The 20,252-nt window shown below is 33.2% G+C and overlaps 1 protein-coding gene across 1 annotated transcript in view; it reads right to left on the bottom strand.

Annotated features, from left to right (window-relative positions):
• GRIK1 (glutamate ionotropic receptor kainate type subunit 1) overlaps window positions 1-20,252 on the bottom strand; it is a 162,433-nt gene that overhangs the window by 18,147 nt on the left and 124,034 nt on the right. Inside the window, exons 9-12 of the mRNA XM_070943569.1 lie at window positions 18,455-18,499; window positions 10,609-10,722; window positions 8,945-9,148; window positions 7,577-7,800 (exon numbers count right to left, since the gene is read on the bottom strand). Coding sequence (XP_070799670.1) covers window positions 7,577-7,800; window positions 8,945-9,148; window positions 10,609-10,722; window positions 18,455-18,499 — 587 coding nt within the window. The remainder of the gene's footprint in view (window positions 1-7,576; window positions 7,801-8,944; window positions 9,149-10,608; window positions 10,723-18,454; window positions 18,500-20,252) is intronic.

Here is a 20,252-nt window from a genome sequence, read left to right as displayed (position 1 = left end):
AAAACGTCTTCAAAGAAAAACCAGAAAGTCTAGTTGCCTCTTGAAAAAGAATCTTTGGGACAACCATGACCTGGATGACTGAGAATCTCTATAGACCAAGGATTGCAATTTGTAAGACACTGATAAAAGTGAAACCAATTGCAATAGATCCAGATATCAGGTCTTGATAAAGGTGCTCCAGTTACATGTCACCTATTTTCTTTATATGAATTATCTTCTATGTCAATAATATGTGTCTGTATATTTCTGGAACAATCTTCCATACAATAATAGTATTTGCCAAGTATCTGTCAGAATTTTTATGTGCGTAGGTTGGATGCATGAAAGCAAATTCACAAATGGATGTGGCCTATGTGCTATTTGCTGCACATTCATTGTACAAGATACTTTCCTTATCCTCAACTGGTACAGGTAAACAGAACTATGCAAGGTTTGATTGAAAACGATCAGGGGTAATTTCAATAGGAAGACAAGAGATAGCAAATTCTTCAGCACATGGTTGTACTCTCAACTGAATTCCATTGATGAACCCACAAAATTTACGTGAACTCTTATTGTTAATGTTTTTTAAAAAACTAACAAATAGCATTCAGAAGTACATTTTGCCCCATCTACGACTTCCTTTAATTTATATTTCTTTTGTTATCACTGGAAATTATACAACCAGATTCAAATCATTTATCAGGAAAAAACCTCAATGAATGATTTTTCACTCTATTCAATTTAGCATCATTATTTTAGAACAATTTTAACTTTATAAAATATTTTATACCACCTCTACAGTATAGAAATGGGGGAGATGTATGAATCAGGATTCTCATCAGGCAAGCTTTATATCTTATTTAATTATTGGAGTTCTTCAAACTTGGCTGTTGGGAAGAATGAATTAGTGTCGTGCCAGATGCTACAGTTCCCATTATCACTCATAATTGACCTGACTTCTACAATTCTTGTAGAACTATCCAAGGAATGACAGGCTCCCCATACCTTCCCTAGTTTCTTGAGATCCATTTGGCTGCAACCAATCATGTAAATAAGGTTATATTATATTTGTCAAGATCAACACTTAAGCTGGAGTATTACTTCTGTCACATGATCCATTAGCTCATCCAATTGCACCAGTTCTTAACAAACAATTACTAAGGACAGAGCCCAAATCTTCTTGGAATAAGAACTATAAATGTCTATGGCATTAATATTTTGTTTTAATTTTTAGAATTGTTATGCAAAATTATATTAAAATCAGCAACATTATTTTAAATTCATTACCTATAGATGATTGCAGATGGATAATTTCACAATTGCAGGACATATTTTCATTATTATAAATATGGCCTTAATTGACAATATCATGCCAATACAACAGTACTTAACTATATACTTAAGCTTTGAATATATGCATTCTTGTTATAAGCATTCTTGTTACTGAGCATTGTGTTAGACACGAAGCAATGAACATTGATAATAATGAAGGTACTGATTGAAACAGTTTGTAGTTTAGGATGCTGTTAGTTAAATAATATAATCATCAGTATAATAGCTAATTAAAAAAATCAAAACAAGATGGTTATTCAAGAAAACATCTCACATGCATTATATGAAAAGTACCATTTAAAAATACTCCATCAAGCTCTTGAATTTGAAATTCAAAATTAAAATAAACATTTTAATCAACAACACAGGATCTAATTATGGTAACAACAGGACTGTGCCAGCATTGAGGCAGAATATGCTTCAATTTAAAAGGCAATATTGAGATTTTTAATCTATGCACCACCATTTAGAATGTTACGTGCTTAGGTTTCCATGTCTATTAAACAAATAGCACCACAGGCAATATTGGGACTGGGTAATCATGCTTTGGGATCAGAAGATAATGGATGGACAAAATAATTAGTGGCACTATATGTAAGAGTACCTGAGAAAGAAAATTTCATCATACCAAAATCCTGAAACTGAAAGTGAACTCAACTCTTCTGTAGAACATAGGACTGTATAAATTCTAGTCAGTAGGACCAAATCTTCTAAGATAAAATATATAAACTCTACCAACCAAATTAGGTGTAATCATAATGCATATACAGGGAATCATTGATTTACAACAGTTCATTTAATGATCATTCGAAGTTATAATGGCATTGAAAAAAGTGACACAATTGTTTTTCAGACTTATGACTGTTGCAGCATCCCCATGGTCACATGATCAAAATTCAGCCATTTGGAACTGACTTATATTTATGATGGTTGCAATGTCCCAAGATCATGTGATCACATTTTATGACCTTCTGACAGCAAAGTCAATGGGGAAGCCAGATTCACATAACAACCATGTTATTAAATCAACAACTGCAGTGATTCACTTAACAACTATGGCAACAAAGAATGTAAAATGGGGCAAAATTCACTTAATAAATGACTCACTTAGCAACATAAATGTTGGACTCAATTTTGGTCCTAAGTCAAGGACTACCTGTACACAAGAGAATATGCTCAGTAGCATTTTGTCAATATGTAATATTTGAGGTTTGTGGAAGAAATTATTCAAAAACCGAGTTTGCCTTTCAAAAAGAGAGAAAAGAAATAACATCTTGAGTAAGAGATAGATTCTTGTGGCATATTGGTTTGAATGAAATTTCTTTTCCTTTAATGAATTTCCTTATATCCTTACTGAACTATTAGCCAAATAAGGAAATTAATAAAAAACTAGGCAGAATCACTAAAGCTCAAAGAGTCCCAAAGAAGGAAAAAAAGAGTAAAAAGCACTGAAGGGTAAGTAGCTACCCAATTCCTCAGTGGACACATCTGTTGCAAAAATAAATAGAAAATAAAACAAAGCGTCCTGACAATCATGTGACTGAATTTCTTTTTGCAGGAGAGTTCCTGTGAACACCATCTTGGTGCAAAAGCCTAAAAGAAGTACAAAAATTGCTGCAGTAATTCTATGCAACCAAGCTGGCCAAGACTTAGGTACTGAAATGTAATTGAGTAGTTACCTTTTTATTGATTGATTGATTTAATTTCTAACACCACCCAACTCAACCAAATGACTTTAAAGAAAAAAGGGAAGTAAACAAAGCAAAATAAAACAAAGCAAAGCATAACATACTATAGTATATGCTGGAAAATAATTGTGGAATTTCCATGCATAACCAATCCTCATTCCAGCAGGTTTTTTAAGAAGTCAGTGAAAACATCCAAATTTAAATTAGATTGAAATTATTATTTTACAGTATAGTATTTTATGAATTATTCTGCTCTTGACCCTGTGCTTACAAAGTGTAATGCTGAATAAGGAGACATTCCTTTCAGGACTTGAAGGGATGGGGGCCATCTATTTTTATTATAGAAATGCACCGCGTCAACCTTTATTATAGAAATGCACCGCGCTGACCTAAAGACATGGCTCTTTCAGCAAATTCCCTGATCTGCCGTGCATTTTAATTTGGGAGATTTGGGGTTTTTAAATCGGATTTTAACATTTTAATTCTATTTATTGTTGGGTTGTTTTATTCTGTGAGCCACCCCGAGTCCCTCGGGAGAAGGGCGGCATATAAATATGACAATAAAATAAATAAATAAATAAATTATGCATATACACATATTTTATTGCACCCTTCGAACCTTGGGGCCTTCAGTCCTCAGTTACCGTTGCCATAACTCAAGAATTTAGAAAGTTTAAGTCATCTCATCTCTAGATCTTACTAGCTTGCCAATTAGATCAGCTATGGATCTACATTTGAAATTGACCTCAGTCCATACCAACCTATGCCGTAGTCATGCAAAATTTTAGATTTTAGGGTATTTCCAATGATTTATAATATTTACAGTGCACATGTTGTAGTTGGTTTCTAACAGCAAAATGGAAGGATGGAATGGAGAACTATCCAATTACACCAAAAAAAAAAAAAAAAAAAAAAAAGCTCTTTGCCAAAGGGCACAATTTTGAAGCCTAGTATAAATATCGGAAAAAATTCTTGTAGGTGCTGACTTTTTATAGGGGTTATATTTCCCTATCAATTATTCCAGCTCCTAGCTTTAAAAATATAAAATACATTATTTATTTATTTATTTAAAAACAAACCATAAATTGGTTTATATATAATTTATAACAAATTATAAATTGCAGAAAATAAAATAAAATAAAACAAATAATATTATGTGAACAGCTTTTAAATATGATGCCTAATCCAATTATCTTTCTTTTTTTATTCACTCTAATGAAAGCCTGAGGATTTTAATATATTTTATTGAAGTTGTTATGGAAGAAACAAATAAAATTGGATTAAAATCTAATTCTGAAGTCACCAGTTGCAGCTGTGCACAAAATTATGCATATATAATTTCCTTTGGAGGTATTAAGAAAATGTCAGAATGAAGTTTTGCATTGGGTGTAGGATGTAAAATAAATTCTAACTTTCACTTGTAGTTCAAGGCATCAGATACATCATCAATTAATGTCTCAAATTGCCAATACATCTTGTGTGTTCTAATTCTGCTGTTTTAAAATTCTATCTTCTAAAAATATTTCTAATTCTATTTTTTAAAATTAATTTCACAGTTACTCATTTATTCTCCACAGTAGAGCCTGTTAATCAATTATAAACTTGACAACCTTATGTAAAATGAAATGTAAAGGCAATTTGGAACTAAGTAGAAGGTTCCTGATTTTTATATCATTTGAATATGCAATCAGTAGAAATTGTATAAGCCAAAGATATATTTGTTATTAGTAGAACTACTTTTATTTTCCATTTCTCGATACATTTTTCTATACACAGAATCCAAAATTCATATCAGGGGCTACAAATGAAAGACCTTTAGAAAACAGCTTCCACAAGAAGGATGAGGATATTAAACTAAGAAAATTGATGAGAGAGAAATCCTTGAACAAAAGTATAATAAGCTAAAGCTGCCTTGTTTGCTTTTGTAGCTACATCATAGAAATATAAGCCCAAATCTTTTAACTATGAAGATCATTAAAAATAACGTTTAGAAATAAGAATAAAAAGTGTGAATGCTTTTAATTTGGCCTCACTGAATATTTTACTCATCTAGTGAAAATTGTAAAATGATCAAATCTTTATCCATTATCGAAAGGAAAGAAAACACTAAATATACCAGTTTTACTTTTTTGGGCAGTATTTGCATATCCCCAAACCCACTCTATGTCAGAAATATGGCAAATGAAGTTTTTAATGAATATTTTTCATGTCTCTGCCATGAAAAAAAGTCTATTTGGGAAATTCCTATCTTTGCCAGGACACACCTTGTAAGAAGCTATTTAGATATCCAAAAGTGTTCTGCAAATTGGCATGGCAACCTTTTGAGATTATTATTCCTTTTAGACTTCTTCAATGTGGAATCAAGCCCTTGTTAGCAAAGGTTCCAGGTAGCTGATTTTTATCCATCTTTCTCACAGTGGGAAAACAGAATAGTTTTCAGTCTTGCCTCATTGCACAGAGGAAAAAAATCTGGCAATGATGATCAGATGGTTATTAGTCATTCCAAAGTTGTTGATTTACAAATAGCCAAATTGTGCTTCACAGTACAGTGAGCATAGTTCATAAGCATTTATTGCTGCAAATGGTAGTTTTCAAGAGCATTGTATCAGATTTGCATGAAAATCAAGGCATTAATTCACTACCTGCCTTGCTTTTGACACATAGCGCTAAGCAGAATATCTGTCTAAGATATTTTGTTACAACTGTTCTTTCATTGCCTTACATGAAATATGCAGTTTGGTCTGCCAAAAAATAATAGCTTGATAGTACCTGTGCTTTTTACAATCACTTCAGTGCTATTAAAATTATTTATTCTGTAGCTTTCAAACTTTTAATCTTCAAAAATCTGTCCATAGCAATACATTTTCAAGATGGACTTTACATTGCTGGAGATTTTGTTAAATGTTCTACAGACAGTTAATAATAATAATAATAATAATAATAATAATAATAATAATAATAATAATAATAATAATAATAATAATAATAATAATAATAATAATTTAAAAACACAGGACACAACAATGATTAAAAATTAAAATAATTAAATAGATTTGGCTGATTTAAAACCCCAAAAATTAAAATACCCCAATTTAAAATTATTATGTTGATAGCCCTGCCTGGCGGAACAACAGGGTCTTCAGTGCGCAGCGAAACACCCGGAGGTCCGAGATCTTACGTATTTCCGGGGGCAGTTCATTCCACAGGGCTGGGGCTCCCACAGAGAAGGTCCTCCCCCTGGGTGTCGCCAGCCGACATAACTTGGCTGATGGCACCCTGAGGAGACCCTCTCTGTGGGAACGGACTGGTCAGTGGGAGGCTATTGGTGGCAGAAGACAGTCTCGAAGGTACCCGGGTCCTATGCCATGGAGCGCTTTAAAGGTGGTAACCAAAACCTTGAATCGCACCCGGAAGACCACTGGGAGCCAGTGCAGCTCACGCAGGAGGGGTGTCACGCGGGCACGAGTTGCGCCCATAACCACCCGCGTGGCCGCATTCTGGACCAGTTGGAGCCTCCGAGTGCAAATAAAAATTCTGCCTGATATATCTCTATCATCTATCTATCTATCTATCTATCTATCTATCTATCTATCTATCTATCTTGGAAACATAGTTTTGGCTACCATTATCGAACTTGCATGGTATACATTATACTTTTCCATCCAACTCTCCCACTTGCTTCACCAAAAATCCAATGGCTTCTCCTTTGGGTTAAGGAGAACATGGGATATGTAGGGAGAAATAAGGAAAAGAGAGTGCCAAAGCTAGACAGAGACAGATTGTTCAAACATCTTCCACCTGAACTGGCATGATATATTTGTTCTTTTCTGTTATGAGAGGCAAGAACAGCTAGACCAAATATGCAAGATTACAATTTGCTTATGACTATGGGATATCTATCAAGCTTTGGGTTAGAAATCTCTGTCATCCATCCAGAGCAGAGGTCCCCAATGTTTCCTACTTTGCGGACCAGTGGGGGATGGAGAGGGGATGGTTCCCCACCAGCAGCTGGCATGCACTTGTGCCTGCCACTCTTATAAATGGAGTTTGCGCGCATGCACTTGCCTGCTGTTCGCGCAAATGAAGATGTGTGCATGCGGACGTGCACTCACTGTTTCTGTGGCCTGGTTGCAATCCCCTCATGGTCCACAGGTTGGGGACCCCTGACCCAGAAAATCTAAGGGTTCCTTGGAATATAATTTGAAAACCACCAAATAAAGTGTTAACCTGAAAAACGTGGCAATACAAGGGTACAAAGAAATTAACTGAACCTTTAGTTGTGTGCCTGCTTGTCCCAGGCAGGAAATGAATTAGCTACTGTCACTGATCCAGCAGGCCTCTTTCCTTTCTTTCTGCATAGATTGCAGCCACTCCGATAGCTTCCCAAATTCTTTCTCTTCCATTATTTGCTTTTACAGTGTCCAGCTTGGCAGATTCACATTATTAGAGGGTAGTGATGCAGAAGATGTAACTAGATTATCATTTCTGAACCAAGAATAATTTACATGCCCAGAGGTATCACTCAGAGGAATGCATGTGTTTTGCTATTACACAAGTGGGGCCTTTAAACTCACCGTGCAATGACAAAGAGCACACAGCTGACTCCCAGGCAGGCTAGCAGCACATACATCCAAATATCAGCAGAAAGAGGGTTTAAAAAGGAGAAAACCCCAGGATTGGTGCCATTAGGCTTCCGGTATAAAATACTGATTCCCAACGTCATGAATGGCTTTGAAAAGTCTATTACTTTTTCTCTTACGTAGGTAATAGTGAGGGGAGCAACTGCCAGGTCAGCTTTCTGGGAATACAAATTGAAGAATTATCTACTCATTTCCACTGTAAAAACAAATAAACATATTTTTATTGTATCAGTTACTCTTTCAAGCATCAGTATAGGTCAACAAATTTTAAACAAAAATGTTTTTCTCATTAAAGGTTGTTGAGAAAGAAACGGAAATGTGCAACGTTATTGTATACATGTCTATTCAGCAGTAAGTTGCCATTGTATTAAGGGATACACTATAAGAAAAACACACTTATGGTATCTTCTGTTTATTTATTCAAAAACACATAGCGCAAGGATGCTTTGTAAATAATGTATTTTTATTATTACAGTATATGATTTAGTGTGTCATCCTTTTAGGTGCCTCTTGAGCTGCTATGATGAAGTGCTCTTGGTAAACACTGAGTATACCGAATCCATTAAAGTGTAATAGGAAAAGTGAAACTCTGAGAGATTCCAAAAGTGATGTTTTTCAAGGGAAATTTTCTTATACAAATATAGATTTAAAGTGCAATTTACTTAGATTTAATTCTACAGTTCTTCATGCCTCCTTGTCCATATATTAGTTGGCTGTTTCATCTGCGTTTTAACAGCACATAATGTTCATGTTGTAAGGAATGGGCTAATACAAAACATTATGCTCAATGAGTGAGTATAGCCTCTCCTTCCCAAATGTTAACTCAACTATAAGGATCACAGTCAAACTGATGGATGATAGGAGTTGTGTTCCAGCAAGATATGAAGGACAACATTTTGATCATCTCTGATTCATAGAAGCAAGGAATATAAACCATTAATATGAATAAAATTAGAAGAAAAGTGGCCATCAGCCATTTCTTCCTCCTATATCTATAGTTAAGGGTGCAGAATGTTCAGAGTTCTTAAAATACCTGGTTTACTAATTATCACATGATAGCTTGGCTCATAGTAAGGGAATTGCATTGCATGTAAATTTTTAAGATTGCAGACTTTCTGCAAAAAAAAATCTCCATTCTAATTTTGTTCTTGTATCAAATAAGTACTTAATCTACAGAGGAAAAAGAAGTATGGAAGTCTAGTAGTTTATATGCTTCTGTTAGTGACCAATGTCAGTTTATATGTTTCTGTTAGTGATCAATGCAAGCTGAAAAGAATGACCAAGATGACAATTCAATCTTACATGATCTATGAGTTCTTTGACCATCCCATTCCATTCTCCTTTGTCATTCTGGGCTCCATATTTTCCATCAGATACTAGTTTTACTTCATAGATGAAGCCTAAAATACTTGATAACTCCTTCAATAAATCCAGGCAGTAACCTTCAAATCGATCATTACCATAGAGAGGTTTGTCAGATTTCTTGTACATGACATAGGGATCTTCCTGTATAAAAATACATAAGTAAAACCAGCTATTTTTGAAATACAGAAAAAGATTAGTGATATGCTAAAAAGTACATATGCTTAGCTTAATATTAACATTTTATCTTAATCAATTATGTAAAACAGTAACTCTAGCTTGATTTGTTTTCTGAGGTCATCACATAGCTAAATCTGATTAAGATAGTAAAAATGAAACCAGTTTGCAAGGATTCACTGCTCAATATATTTATTCACACACTAAAAACAAACAACTGAAAATTTTAGGATATACTAAATCATACAGTTGCTAGGATCACAGTATGGTAATTAAACCCAAGCTATTAAACAAGAGAAAACTCCATACTCAAAACCACCTTGAGGTTTCCTGCCTAGTTGTACAGTATATGGAACAGATAATTAAATAGGAAACACTGAGATAGTGTTTTCTAAGATTAATATTGTTATTGTGGTATTAAGATGTACTGCTGCCCAAGATGCAACAGCATGTGGTCATTCACTCACATTAAGGTGCAACCATATCACCCTGGTAAATAACATGGAAAATCCTACATTAATTTGTCAGTTCCTCCAGTAATAAGAAAATAATAATAATTAAGAATTGCTGATCTTTCATGAAAGATCTAAGCTTGTTGTTTTAGATGGATTCATTGTTTGACATTGCAGTAAGTTATATGTTTTTAGTACCAAGATACCATTGAGCCATTTCACACAATGTTTAAAACATTTTAAAAACATAATAAATAAAATGAGTTAAATTCTAAAATAGCCAAAGTCTGACGAGATCATACTATATATGAGAATCTTTCAAGAATTGGGTAATTTATGAGTTATTGACCATCTTAACATTCTTTGTTGTTTTTTTTAAGGGATATAGTAACCAGTGATATTCCTGGGCATCAGACTGTCAACCTCAATTTTATATATAGTGTATAGCCACTATTGTTCAGAGGTAGATTACAGACACATCTATTTCTTTTCATTTTCTTCTCAAGATTGGTTTCTCAAACTTGGCTTCGAAATAAAACATGAACACATTTCATCACAGACTCAAACACTACTTCTATGTTATAATGCATTTGCTTTAAACAAATAAGTGAACTTGCCTAAATAGTTTGGAAACACGATGAAGTTAGGAAGAAAAATAGGAACATATGCTCTAGAAATGTGGAGTTTATAAAATATAGAACAATTTCATCTGTGACAAGATTTAGATGATTACCTCAGAGTATATGTGCTGCTAAATTGTATTTGTGACATCTACAAGGGTTTATGCTTACACTATTTAAATCCCCAATTCTTGTGACGCTGGTACTACAGTACATTGTACTGAGAGCATCTGTAATATAAGTTTGTGATTAATTAAAAAACATGTCTTTTTTTAATTAGATAGGCTGTTAGCAAAGCAAATATTATCTGTAAGAAAAGCAAAGAAAACTAACCAGAAAATATGCCAGAACTTACCAAAATAGTGGTGACTATGAGTGTCCGGTTTGCTAGTGAATCTGTTATATTGGTAGACCGGTCTTTATTGCTGTTAGTCATATTAAGGCCACGGTTTGAATTCCAAATCCCAATCTATATAGAAGAAATTGGATATATGACTGCTAACCAGTAATTTTAGGAAAATGTCTTTATACAAATGAATATGTATTATGGATCTGTTGTGGAAATGTTATGATTCACATCACAGCAGCAGACTAAAACAGCAGCCATAACAGATACTGAAGGCATGGACCAGACATATTTGAAATTACCAATCTAGAAAATGATGGATTATCAACACAATAAATTACATGAAATACACTGCTGAGATGGGATTAATTATAAGGGAGTGATGTTAGTTGCATACTAGTTACCAGAACTACTTTGTCTTAGAATACATGAGTTTTACATGTTACTTTTGTCTTTTTAATGAATGTTTTGAAAATGGAAAAATGAAAACCTGGTTTTCATAAAACACACTAAGAGTATGCTAACAGGCATAATCACTAATCTTTTTCTTCTCTGCTGAAAGCAGTGATTACTTGACTATTCTAATGATGGAATTAATAAAATGATCACTGATCAATGACACTTGGAAAATTGAGGCTGAGTGGGAAAATTGAAGCCGAATTAAAAAAGAGAGATGATTTCCCAACTTCTTGACTAATATTTACAGAACATTATAAATGATTTGGCCCTGAAGAATTTCAAGGGAACATGACACTATCTAGTTGTGTTAATTGAAATTACAAAATGGGAATGGCATAGTTATAAAATCAACCTTACTTAATTTCATCTTTAAGTTTAATGGTATTGGAGTATAATGGAATTGTAGCACAGGAACCACAGTATACTATAGTTGGCAATTATTAGTCAGTTATTCTTTTTGCAGTGTAAACACCAGCTTCAGGGGAGATTGAGCAGCATTAGGGGAAAAAGTGATTATTCTTGGCTATTCTTGGTTATAGTAGATAAGGGAGATCCACCCCAGGCACTATTTACATTGACAGAAAAGGCTCCATTAAGGTTATTTACTAATACAAATAACAAGACTGGAGGTCTTTTTGTTCAGATGAAAGGAATAATTTTCCATGACTTATATTTGCTTTAAAGATTAATACCATGATTTCATAAATGTCATATTTCAGTGAGTGGGTGAATTTTTACAGATATAAACAAGTTGAATAACCATTTATTACCTAGCAAATAGGGAAACTACATAAGAAAGGGCAATTAATCTGTCAAAATCATTCCTAGGTTTTAAGAGTTAGAAGAGAAACTGGAGCAAGGCATAAAGAAAGAAATCAGAAAAACAGAAATGTTTTCAGAAATTTACAGTGAAAAATGACAATTATCCAGTTCATGATTAACCATTAGAGCAGATCCCTCAAGGATCAGCCTATTGCCACAGCCAAAGCAGATTAATGGAATCACTTTTGGGAGGCAAACCTATAAATGCTAAAATTAGACAATGAACATATCTCTTCCATAAAAACACTGAGCACCCACCTGATCAGGTTTATAGTTTATATGTTTATACTTCATGCCTATGAGATCTTTACTGAGATAACCAGTGATAGACTCATTTCTAAGCTTCCAGAAAATCATTGTAAGTCCGTCAAATAAGACACATCTGAATCTATCGTATTTTTCGGACTATAAGACGCACCTTAGTTTTTGGGGAGGAAAATAAGAAAAAAGCTGATTGGTGGGTGGATCGGCCTCCCAGAATACCCCCAATCAGCTGTTTCCAGAGGTGAACTTTAGCAACAAGTTCATTGGTTGTGAGCTCTGTGCCTTGCTTTTTTTTCAGCCTCTGAAACCTCCCTTTCAGAGGCTTTTTTCAGCCTCTGAAACTTCCATTTCAGGGGCTTTTTTTTCAGCCTCTGAAACCTCCATTTCAGAGGCTGGGTGGGCTACATTCAATGTATAAGACGCACCCAAATTTTCACCCTTTTGGGGGGGGGGGGAAAGGTGCACCTTATACTCCAAAAAATACAGTACATTTTGTTGAACAAGTAACATAAGACACTAGTAGATCTTCAAGAATATCATTATTTAATGTTTTCACCAGGAAAATGACATAATGGCTCTCTTGACTGATCACAAAAAAGATTCAGTATAAATCAAGTTAAATAACACCAGAATTAGAAATCATGAGATTATACAATGTATATATAGCAGAAAATATAGTTGTCAACAAATTACTAGGATAAAAAAGACAGTGAAACTGCAAAAAAAATATTACAGTAATTTTTTTTAAAAAAAATAGGAAGTGGATAGAAAGCGCTACACAAGGGTCCTCCAGCATAGTGAATATAATTAAGAAAAAACATAATGAAATGATTTCAGAATGGTGGAAAAAGTATATTAGAGATTAGCATGGTGCTAATTGAAATGAATTCTGTAAATGTTAATGTCAAAACAAAATGATGAAAATAGTCATAAATATTGTGAGCAGGTTAAAATAATTTAAGGATGCATGTGTTGACAGTGTAACTGGAGAAATGTTAAAATATTTTTGCTTAAGGAGAGATTATTCAGCATGTATCTCAAGCCTGTATCTATGCTTGATAACTAGAAAAATGCTGTTATTCTCTCACATGAAGCAAAATGTCACAAAGTTGAATACAGAAATCATAGACAGATTTATTTATTTTATTTATATGTCTGCTAACAAAGAAACAGAGTTTGGGCAGTTTACAGAATTTGCATAATAAAACAGACAAAATCAGAATAAAGGTTATTAAATTAATGAATAAAATAAAAAGTAGAATTCTATAAAGTAGGGGCTAAATATAAAAGCTTTTTTTCCCTGCTTCTGGAAAACTATGAGAGTGGGAGTCATATGAACTTTAGAGGAAAAACTACTCCAAAGGGGAGCTGCTACAGAGAATGCTCAATTATTATCATTTCCCCTCAGATGAAGATGATTGTTTAGGTAGACCAGGAAAAAGATTTCTTGTTTGATGTACTAATTGCCATTTGATGATCAGTTTCAATGTGAGATTGACCTTGTTCACTTTACTCCCAGTAGCATCCATTCCTTTTTTATAAAGTTTAGAAAAAATACACAAGATGATGAACATACCAATAGTCCTTTCTCGTCCTATTTTCCCAACAACAGCGATCTGCGAGGTAAATTGGGCTGAGAAAGAATGACTGGCCCAAAGCTACCTAGTCCGCTATCATGCCTAGTGGGACTACAACTCACACTCTTACTGGGTCTATCATCTTGTTCATAATTTATTACAAATAGACCTGACAGGGAATCATCCTGAGTCTGGAATGGCTAGCAATCCAGTAATCTAATTCCCAGGTTGAAGCTGGGAGTCCAGAAGTAAGATTGGAATCAGATTTTGAATTTCTTTCCCCTGAAGCAGCTTGAAAAATTAATCAGTTAAGTTTCGCAGAATTCTGATTGAAAGAAGTACAAGCTGAACTGTATCTTTTGCTCTTCAACAGACAATAGATAATTTAATTTGATTTAGAGAAAGTATATGAAAACTGGATAAAATAATGGAATTTTTCATGAAAATGGAGTTGAATGATTGTTGCTAAATGGCTTAAGAGTAGTATATGATGGAAGTTCAACATGAATGAAAGTAAATTACGTTTTTAGAAAATAATTAAACACTGAGTAGTTAGAGAGAGAGAGAAAAACATTTAATGTATTTATGGATCAATGTACAAAGAATGTTTATGATGATGTTAGAGGTATGCTGGCAGGAAATGTGAATGTGTGTGTATATTTGAACACACACAGAAGTTATACATAAATTGGAACAAGTAGATAAATGTTTACTAATGATGGGGACATGGCTACAGACATTTTAATACACTATGTGCCAATTCTTTTAGGAAAATAACAAGTAACATGTAGTTTGATGACATGGGTGAATGTGTGTCAAAGTAAGTAAAAATCAAGATATATAATTGTGTGCTTCTGTGTCCTTTGTTCCTGGAAGTGAGACTTAGCTATGTCACAAGAAACAAAAAAATAATGTGAATGCAGTGGTAATGGGTGAGTTTTGAAGCATCATGTGTCATCTATGGTCAATGGATGATGAATGAATATAAATTGTGTAAATATAAAAATGAGCGACCAATGTGAAAAAAAAAGTTTTTTTAAAAAATAGTTTTTATTGATAGAAAATATACAAACAAAGATAAATACAACGTACAAAACAAACCAACATCAATTCAGTCCCCTGACTGACTCTTACAGTTTCTACATCGGTGGGTTATCAAGTTCTCTTATCTTTCTCTATTCATATCTATCTATATGTTCACATATTTATATGATTGTATACAGGACATTTTGTTCACTCTTTGTTTAATTCTATACATTCCTATTGAATATTCAAAAATTGTTTTTATGTTCCTATTTTTCCCTCCAGGCAGCTGTACCAACTTTGCCACACTAAATAGTAATCAGTATCATCCTTCTCTTGTAGTTCTTTTGTGAGCTTATCCATTTCTGCGCACTCAGTGATTTTGTCGATTAGTTTATCTTTTGTTGGTAACTGCTCAGATTTCCAATTTTGGGCAAATAGTATACGCGCTGCTGTGAGGATATGAATAATCAGATATTTTATTTCTTTGGTGTATTGTGCTGTGATCATTCCCAATAGGAAAATTTCCGACTTCATTTCCAGTTTTTGTTTTGTAATTCAAGATATATAATTGTGTGCTTCTGTGTCCTTTGTTTCTGGAAGTGAGACTTAGCTATGTCACAAAAAACAAAAAAATAATGTGAATGTGGTGGTAAAGGGTGAGTTTTGAAGCATGCATGTGTCATCTATGGTCAATGGATGATGAATGAATATAAATTATGTAAATATAAAAATGAGTGACCAATGTGAAAAAAAAAGTTAATGAGATGTTTTAGGCATGAATATATGAAGAATATGTGAATGAACTAAGAAAAAAAAGAGAAGACTAAAATAGTTCTGGTTGGACAGTGATGATGGGATTCTCAGAAGGAGAAGGAGGAAAAGTTTAAATAACAGAAAGGAGTGCATAATGGAATGCATGGTCAGGGAGGAGGCAAAGATGGCTTTGCAAGGTTAAGTTATGTAGAGATGCTTTTTTTCTGAATTAGTAAATGGTGTTCAGCTATATTTTGTCTTTGCATTTAATTAATTTTGCTTTCTATTTCTTACTTCTTTTCTGTGCTTTGTATGATACCACTTATGCCCCAAAGGATATGTGCATATACAGTACATATTTGAAGGTATGGGTACATCTTTAGATTTTCCAGGATTCAGTACAGTACTTTGGTGAAGTCTTTTCAGATTATAATCTCACAGACACCATCTATGAGTTGGCTCTCAAAAGTAGTTTATAGTCTGTTGGTTGGTCTTTTCTCAAATATCAAAATCTGATGGCAAACTCAAAGCAGAACTATACTTATTTTCTACTTCTACAAATCCAGAATAACAGTGCCATTGTTTCAGATAATTATTATATGCATTTATAAAGAAATAAATTCAACAGCATTGATTCTAAATTATATCATAAAGTAGGGTTATTTCTCCCCCCCCCCGAGAAGTATACCATTATACAAGAACCAGAGAGAGGAAAACCTCTAGATGTTGATGGAATCCAAGTTCCATATATTCTATCCAAAATGGCCAGGAAAGGGAAAATTAAAATGATAGTCCATTTATAAATGATAAATTAATGGTCGTCCTCTTTCTCTGGGCAGTAAAGTCATAAAAATAAGAAGATGCTAACTGTATGTTAGCTGTATACTAACCTCGACCAATCATCTAATTTCTCTGGTGTTGATCAGCACAGCAAATTTCAGATTTGCTTCCCAGCTACTTGAGATGTACTGACTTAACCAAAATTACTGGTTATTGAAGCCTGAGTGGCGTAGGAGGCTAATGCCTCCTACTAAGGCAGCATTTAACATCCAGCTGCCTTCAATTATTGTGAGTTCAATTCTCACCAGGCTCAAGGTCGACTCAGCCTTCCATCCTTTCTAAGGTGGGTAAAATGAGGACCCGGTTTGTGGGGGCAATAAGCTGACTTTGTATAAAATATACAAAAGTATGAAGGCTATTGCTTAATGCATTGTAAGCCGCCCTGAGTCTCCAGAGAAGGGCGGCATATAAAAATAAATAAAAATAAATAAATAAATAAATTGAGAATGCTGGGCAAATTATTTCCTCTTTTTCTCCATCCCTGGAAGCTAGACTTCTATTTTCCTCTGTTTCTACTGAAGGGCACATTTATTAGTATACGTTTTCTCTCCTGATCTCTTTCTTTAGTCTGATATGCTGTTCCGCTGGCTCCAATCCTACCCTGACAGTGTTAAAGCCACAATCTTTTGGTTGTAAAGATTCTATGCTTTCACAAGTTGCCACCTTATATTTTAAAATATTTTAAAATGTGTTTGAAATACAGGCAATGAGAAATTATAGAAACATCAGTATAAAAACAAAAACTAAAACCAACCAGCACAGTCACAAACAGTACAAGATAAAATATAGAACTACAATACATTAATATTAGTGGGATGACAGTGTTAGTTAGTTTTACAGCAATGAAAGATCATAATTGTGTTTGAAGGAATAACATCACGGATCACATCACTAGGGGAATTCAGGTTTATTGCAGTTTAGTGACAATTCACTGTGAGAAATACGTCCCAACACATGAACTGAATAAGAACCAAATTAAATTAATTTAAAATAAACTCCCTTCACATATATTATTACATGTCAGATTGTGGATGATAGTTATCACTGACAATAAAAATATTAAGAGCATGCAGATTGTTTCTGATTCTGAATTTGAGACTTTGACTCAGATTTATTTGGCTTCATTACTGAATTCAAATGATCTGAATCATTTACTAAACTGAATCTTTGCATTCAGCTTCAAATAAACTTTTGTTCCTTATTAATTAGCTTCACAGTTATAAAAAGTTTAATAATTAGATATTTTATTAGGAATATAGCTCAAACTAAATATACTGAGCCAATTGGTGCATTATAAAAAAGACTATGTTTCCTGATTAATTTATTTGTGGTACAAAAATATGTGATACAAGGGATTTAAGAAACAGGGAGTGATTCTATTTAATGACTTTTTCAATATGCAAGGGGATTTATTATGGATGTATTACTTTTCATTCCAGTGAACAATTCTCAATATGTCTCTTATGTGGAAAGAAGTGTTCTTTGATAAAAAAAATTTACATCTATATTATAACTGATATTGGTTTTTATACACGCACATGCCCATATATATTATATTAGTCCATATTAAGCCAAAAATATTATTCAATATCATCCACAGTAATGTTGCATTGATCAAAACATCTTTGTATCTACATCCAGTGCTCAGTAGAACAAAAAGGTGGATTATAAATCACATTAAAGGAATCTGATCCAATCATTATAAGGTGCAAATTGATGTTAAATCAATACCTTGAAATGCATGTAGCACCCTTTCTATTAAATCTTTCACTAACTATTACAAATCCTTGAAGGAGGGAGATCTTTATTCATTCATAAAAGCACAATGAGAATTTAATTTTGATTTTTGGCAGTACAGCTAATACTTTGGTTGACTATGATTTGGATTAAATCAGATTGATAACATCATTGTGTTCTAAATTGTAATTATTATGCATTCATCCCAGTCTATTGTGTAGCAAGACTTCCTATATGCTCAAAAATCTGTTTTGCACAGGAAAACACATTCCAATATATTGTCTCTAAACTGCAATTTAATACCATTTTTCAAAATCCCAAGGAATAGTTTGAGACTTGAAGTAACAGTTCCTTACACAACTTGTCTAGATACAAACCTTCTTCCAAACTTTATATAAATGATTAGAAACTTCACCAGCAACCTTAATTTATAAAAAAACAAAAAAGAATACATAACAATTCTTCATTAAAAATAAAATGCAAAACTATTATAATTGTATACTTAGATTTTCATTATAATTCTCTAATAGCATTAAGATTTACTGAGTTAATTATTGCTGGATTATTATATTTAATAATTAATAGTACTGATCTTTCATCTATCTAAATTAGAAATGCCCTCATATTGATTTTATTTCAATTTTTCATATTTCTTACATGTATTTTCTGTGGGCCCTTTCTTTCAGGAAACTTCACAAAATGTATTTTGCTTATAATTAATATATGGATCTGTACTAGACCTGAGCATTTTTTTTCTGTTCTATTCTTGTAATATATACATACAGTAAGTACTACAGTACAATTATCATATATGGTGACAGGAATAACTTGGACAATCTTTTTCACTTTAATAGTTATATAGTTTCTGTTGTAAACTAGAAATAGATTTTGACATAATGAATTGACTAATTAATGAATGAATTCTTTTATTGAAAAAAGTTGGCTCATCAATAAAGTAGCTAAATGAGGAGATGAATCAAGCTAAGGAATATACATCACATAAGGCTGAATTTGAAATTGAATTAACTTTCTATTATGTGGTTCCAACCAATTTGTATGTACCACAAAGTAAAGCTTTGTGAAAAGTATAACATTTGAATATTGCAGATATACAGTACTATGCATGCGAAAAGATTCTACCCTTGTCTGTCACTTTTCCAAAATAGGGAGAGAAGGGGATAAACAAGTAAAATTGAATCCATAATGCTGAACTGGGTTCAAACTGGACTATATGGTCACTATTAATTTCTAAACCAGATCTAATCTTATGGGATTCTAAAGTCCATCTTGATAGAATAATATAATCTGATAGTTTTGCTTATATATGGACATCTTATTGAAAAAGTTAGCAAAATATGAACTTGAACAAATGACATGATGTCATCTCATGCAAATATAGTGTTTGTGAAGGATATATATTTAGAGGGTTTAAGAAAAATCTCTGTCCACTCAGTCTGAACACACAGATGCAATGATTTACCAAAGTAATTTGGTAAAATAAAATATTTGTGTCTCTTGCCCTGAACACATATCTTTTTCTTCTTCCGAGATTTGTCCATACTGTATATAATTGTGAGCATTAGCTATGTGTGTGTTTGTGATGGATGTGGAAGTAGGGCTGTGTAAACTCCCAAAGAGACTCCCAAACACTTATTTCTTATAAGGAAAGATGAAGTCTATATGATCATATTTATGCCAATAAGGGTAGTTTGCAGAGGAGTAAAAACTTGTATGCTATGAAATAACATAAACCAGCCCTGATGCTTCCATTTCAGATATGGAGCTATATGTGAGCACCATCATCTATTAAATTCATCTGTGCATGCATTACATAAATTGTGGCATTACAATAAAGTGGCATATCAGAATGATACTGGTTTCCAGATTCAAATGTAGACCAATATATCTATTATTCAGTTTATATACATTTGACTGATCTTGGGGTTAGTTTGTCAAAATCCTATATATGCCTCCAAAGTTAAGCTTATGTTTTCAAATTTGTCACCTTTGAACCTCAGCACAAGATCATGGACAATTCCTAGTTTCAGATATTGTAGATCCTTGTCTACCTACACAACATGCTATGGCTTTCTATAATTAATTAGAATTCTACATCAATTCTTAGATATAAAGGCATATCAATTAAACTGATGTTTTTCTACATACAGCAGAATG

Source organism: Pituophis catenifer, unplaced genomic scaffold, assembly GCF_029215685.1.
Source record: "Pituophis catenifer annectens isolate HBS135680 unplaced genomic scaffold, rPitCat1.0.hap2 SCAF_4, whole genome shotgun sequence".
Lineage (NCBI taxonomy): Eukaryota > Metazoa > Chordata > Lepidosauria > Squamata > Colubridae > Pituophis > Pituophis catenifer.
This window is presented reverse-complemented; position numbering and strand designations above follow the sequence as displayed.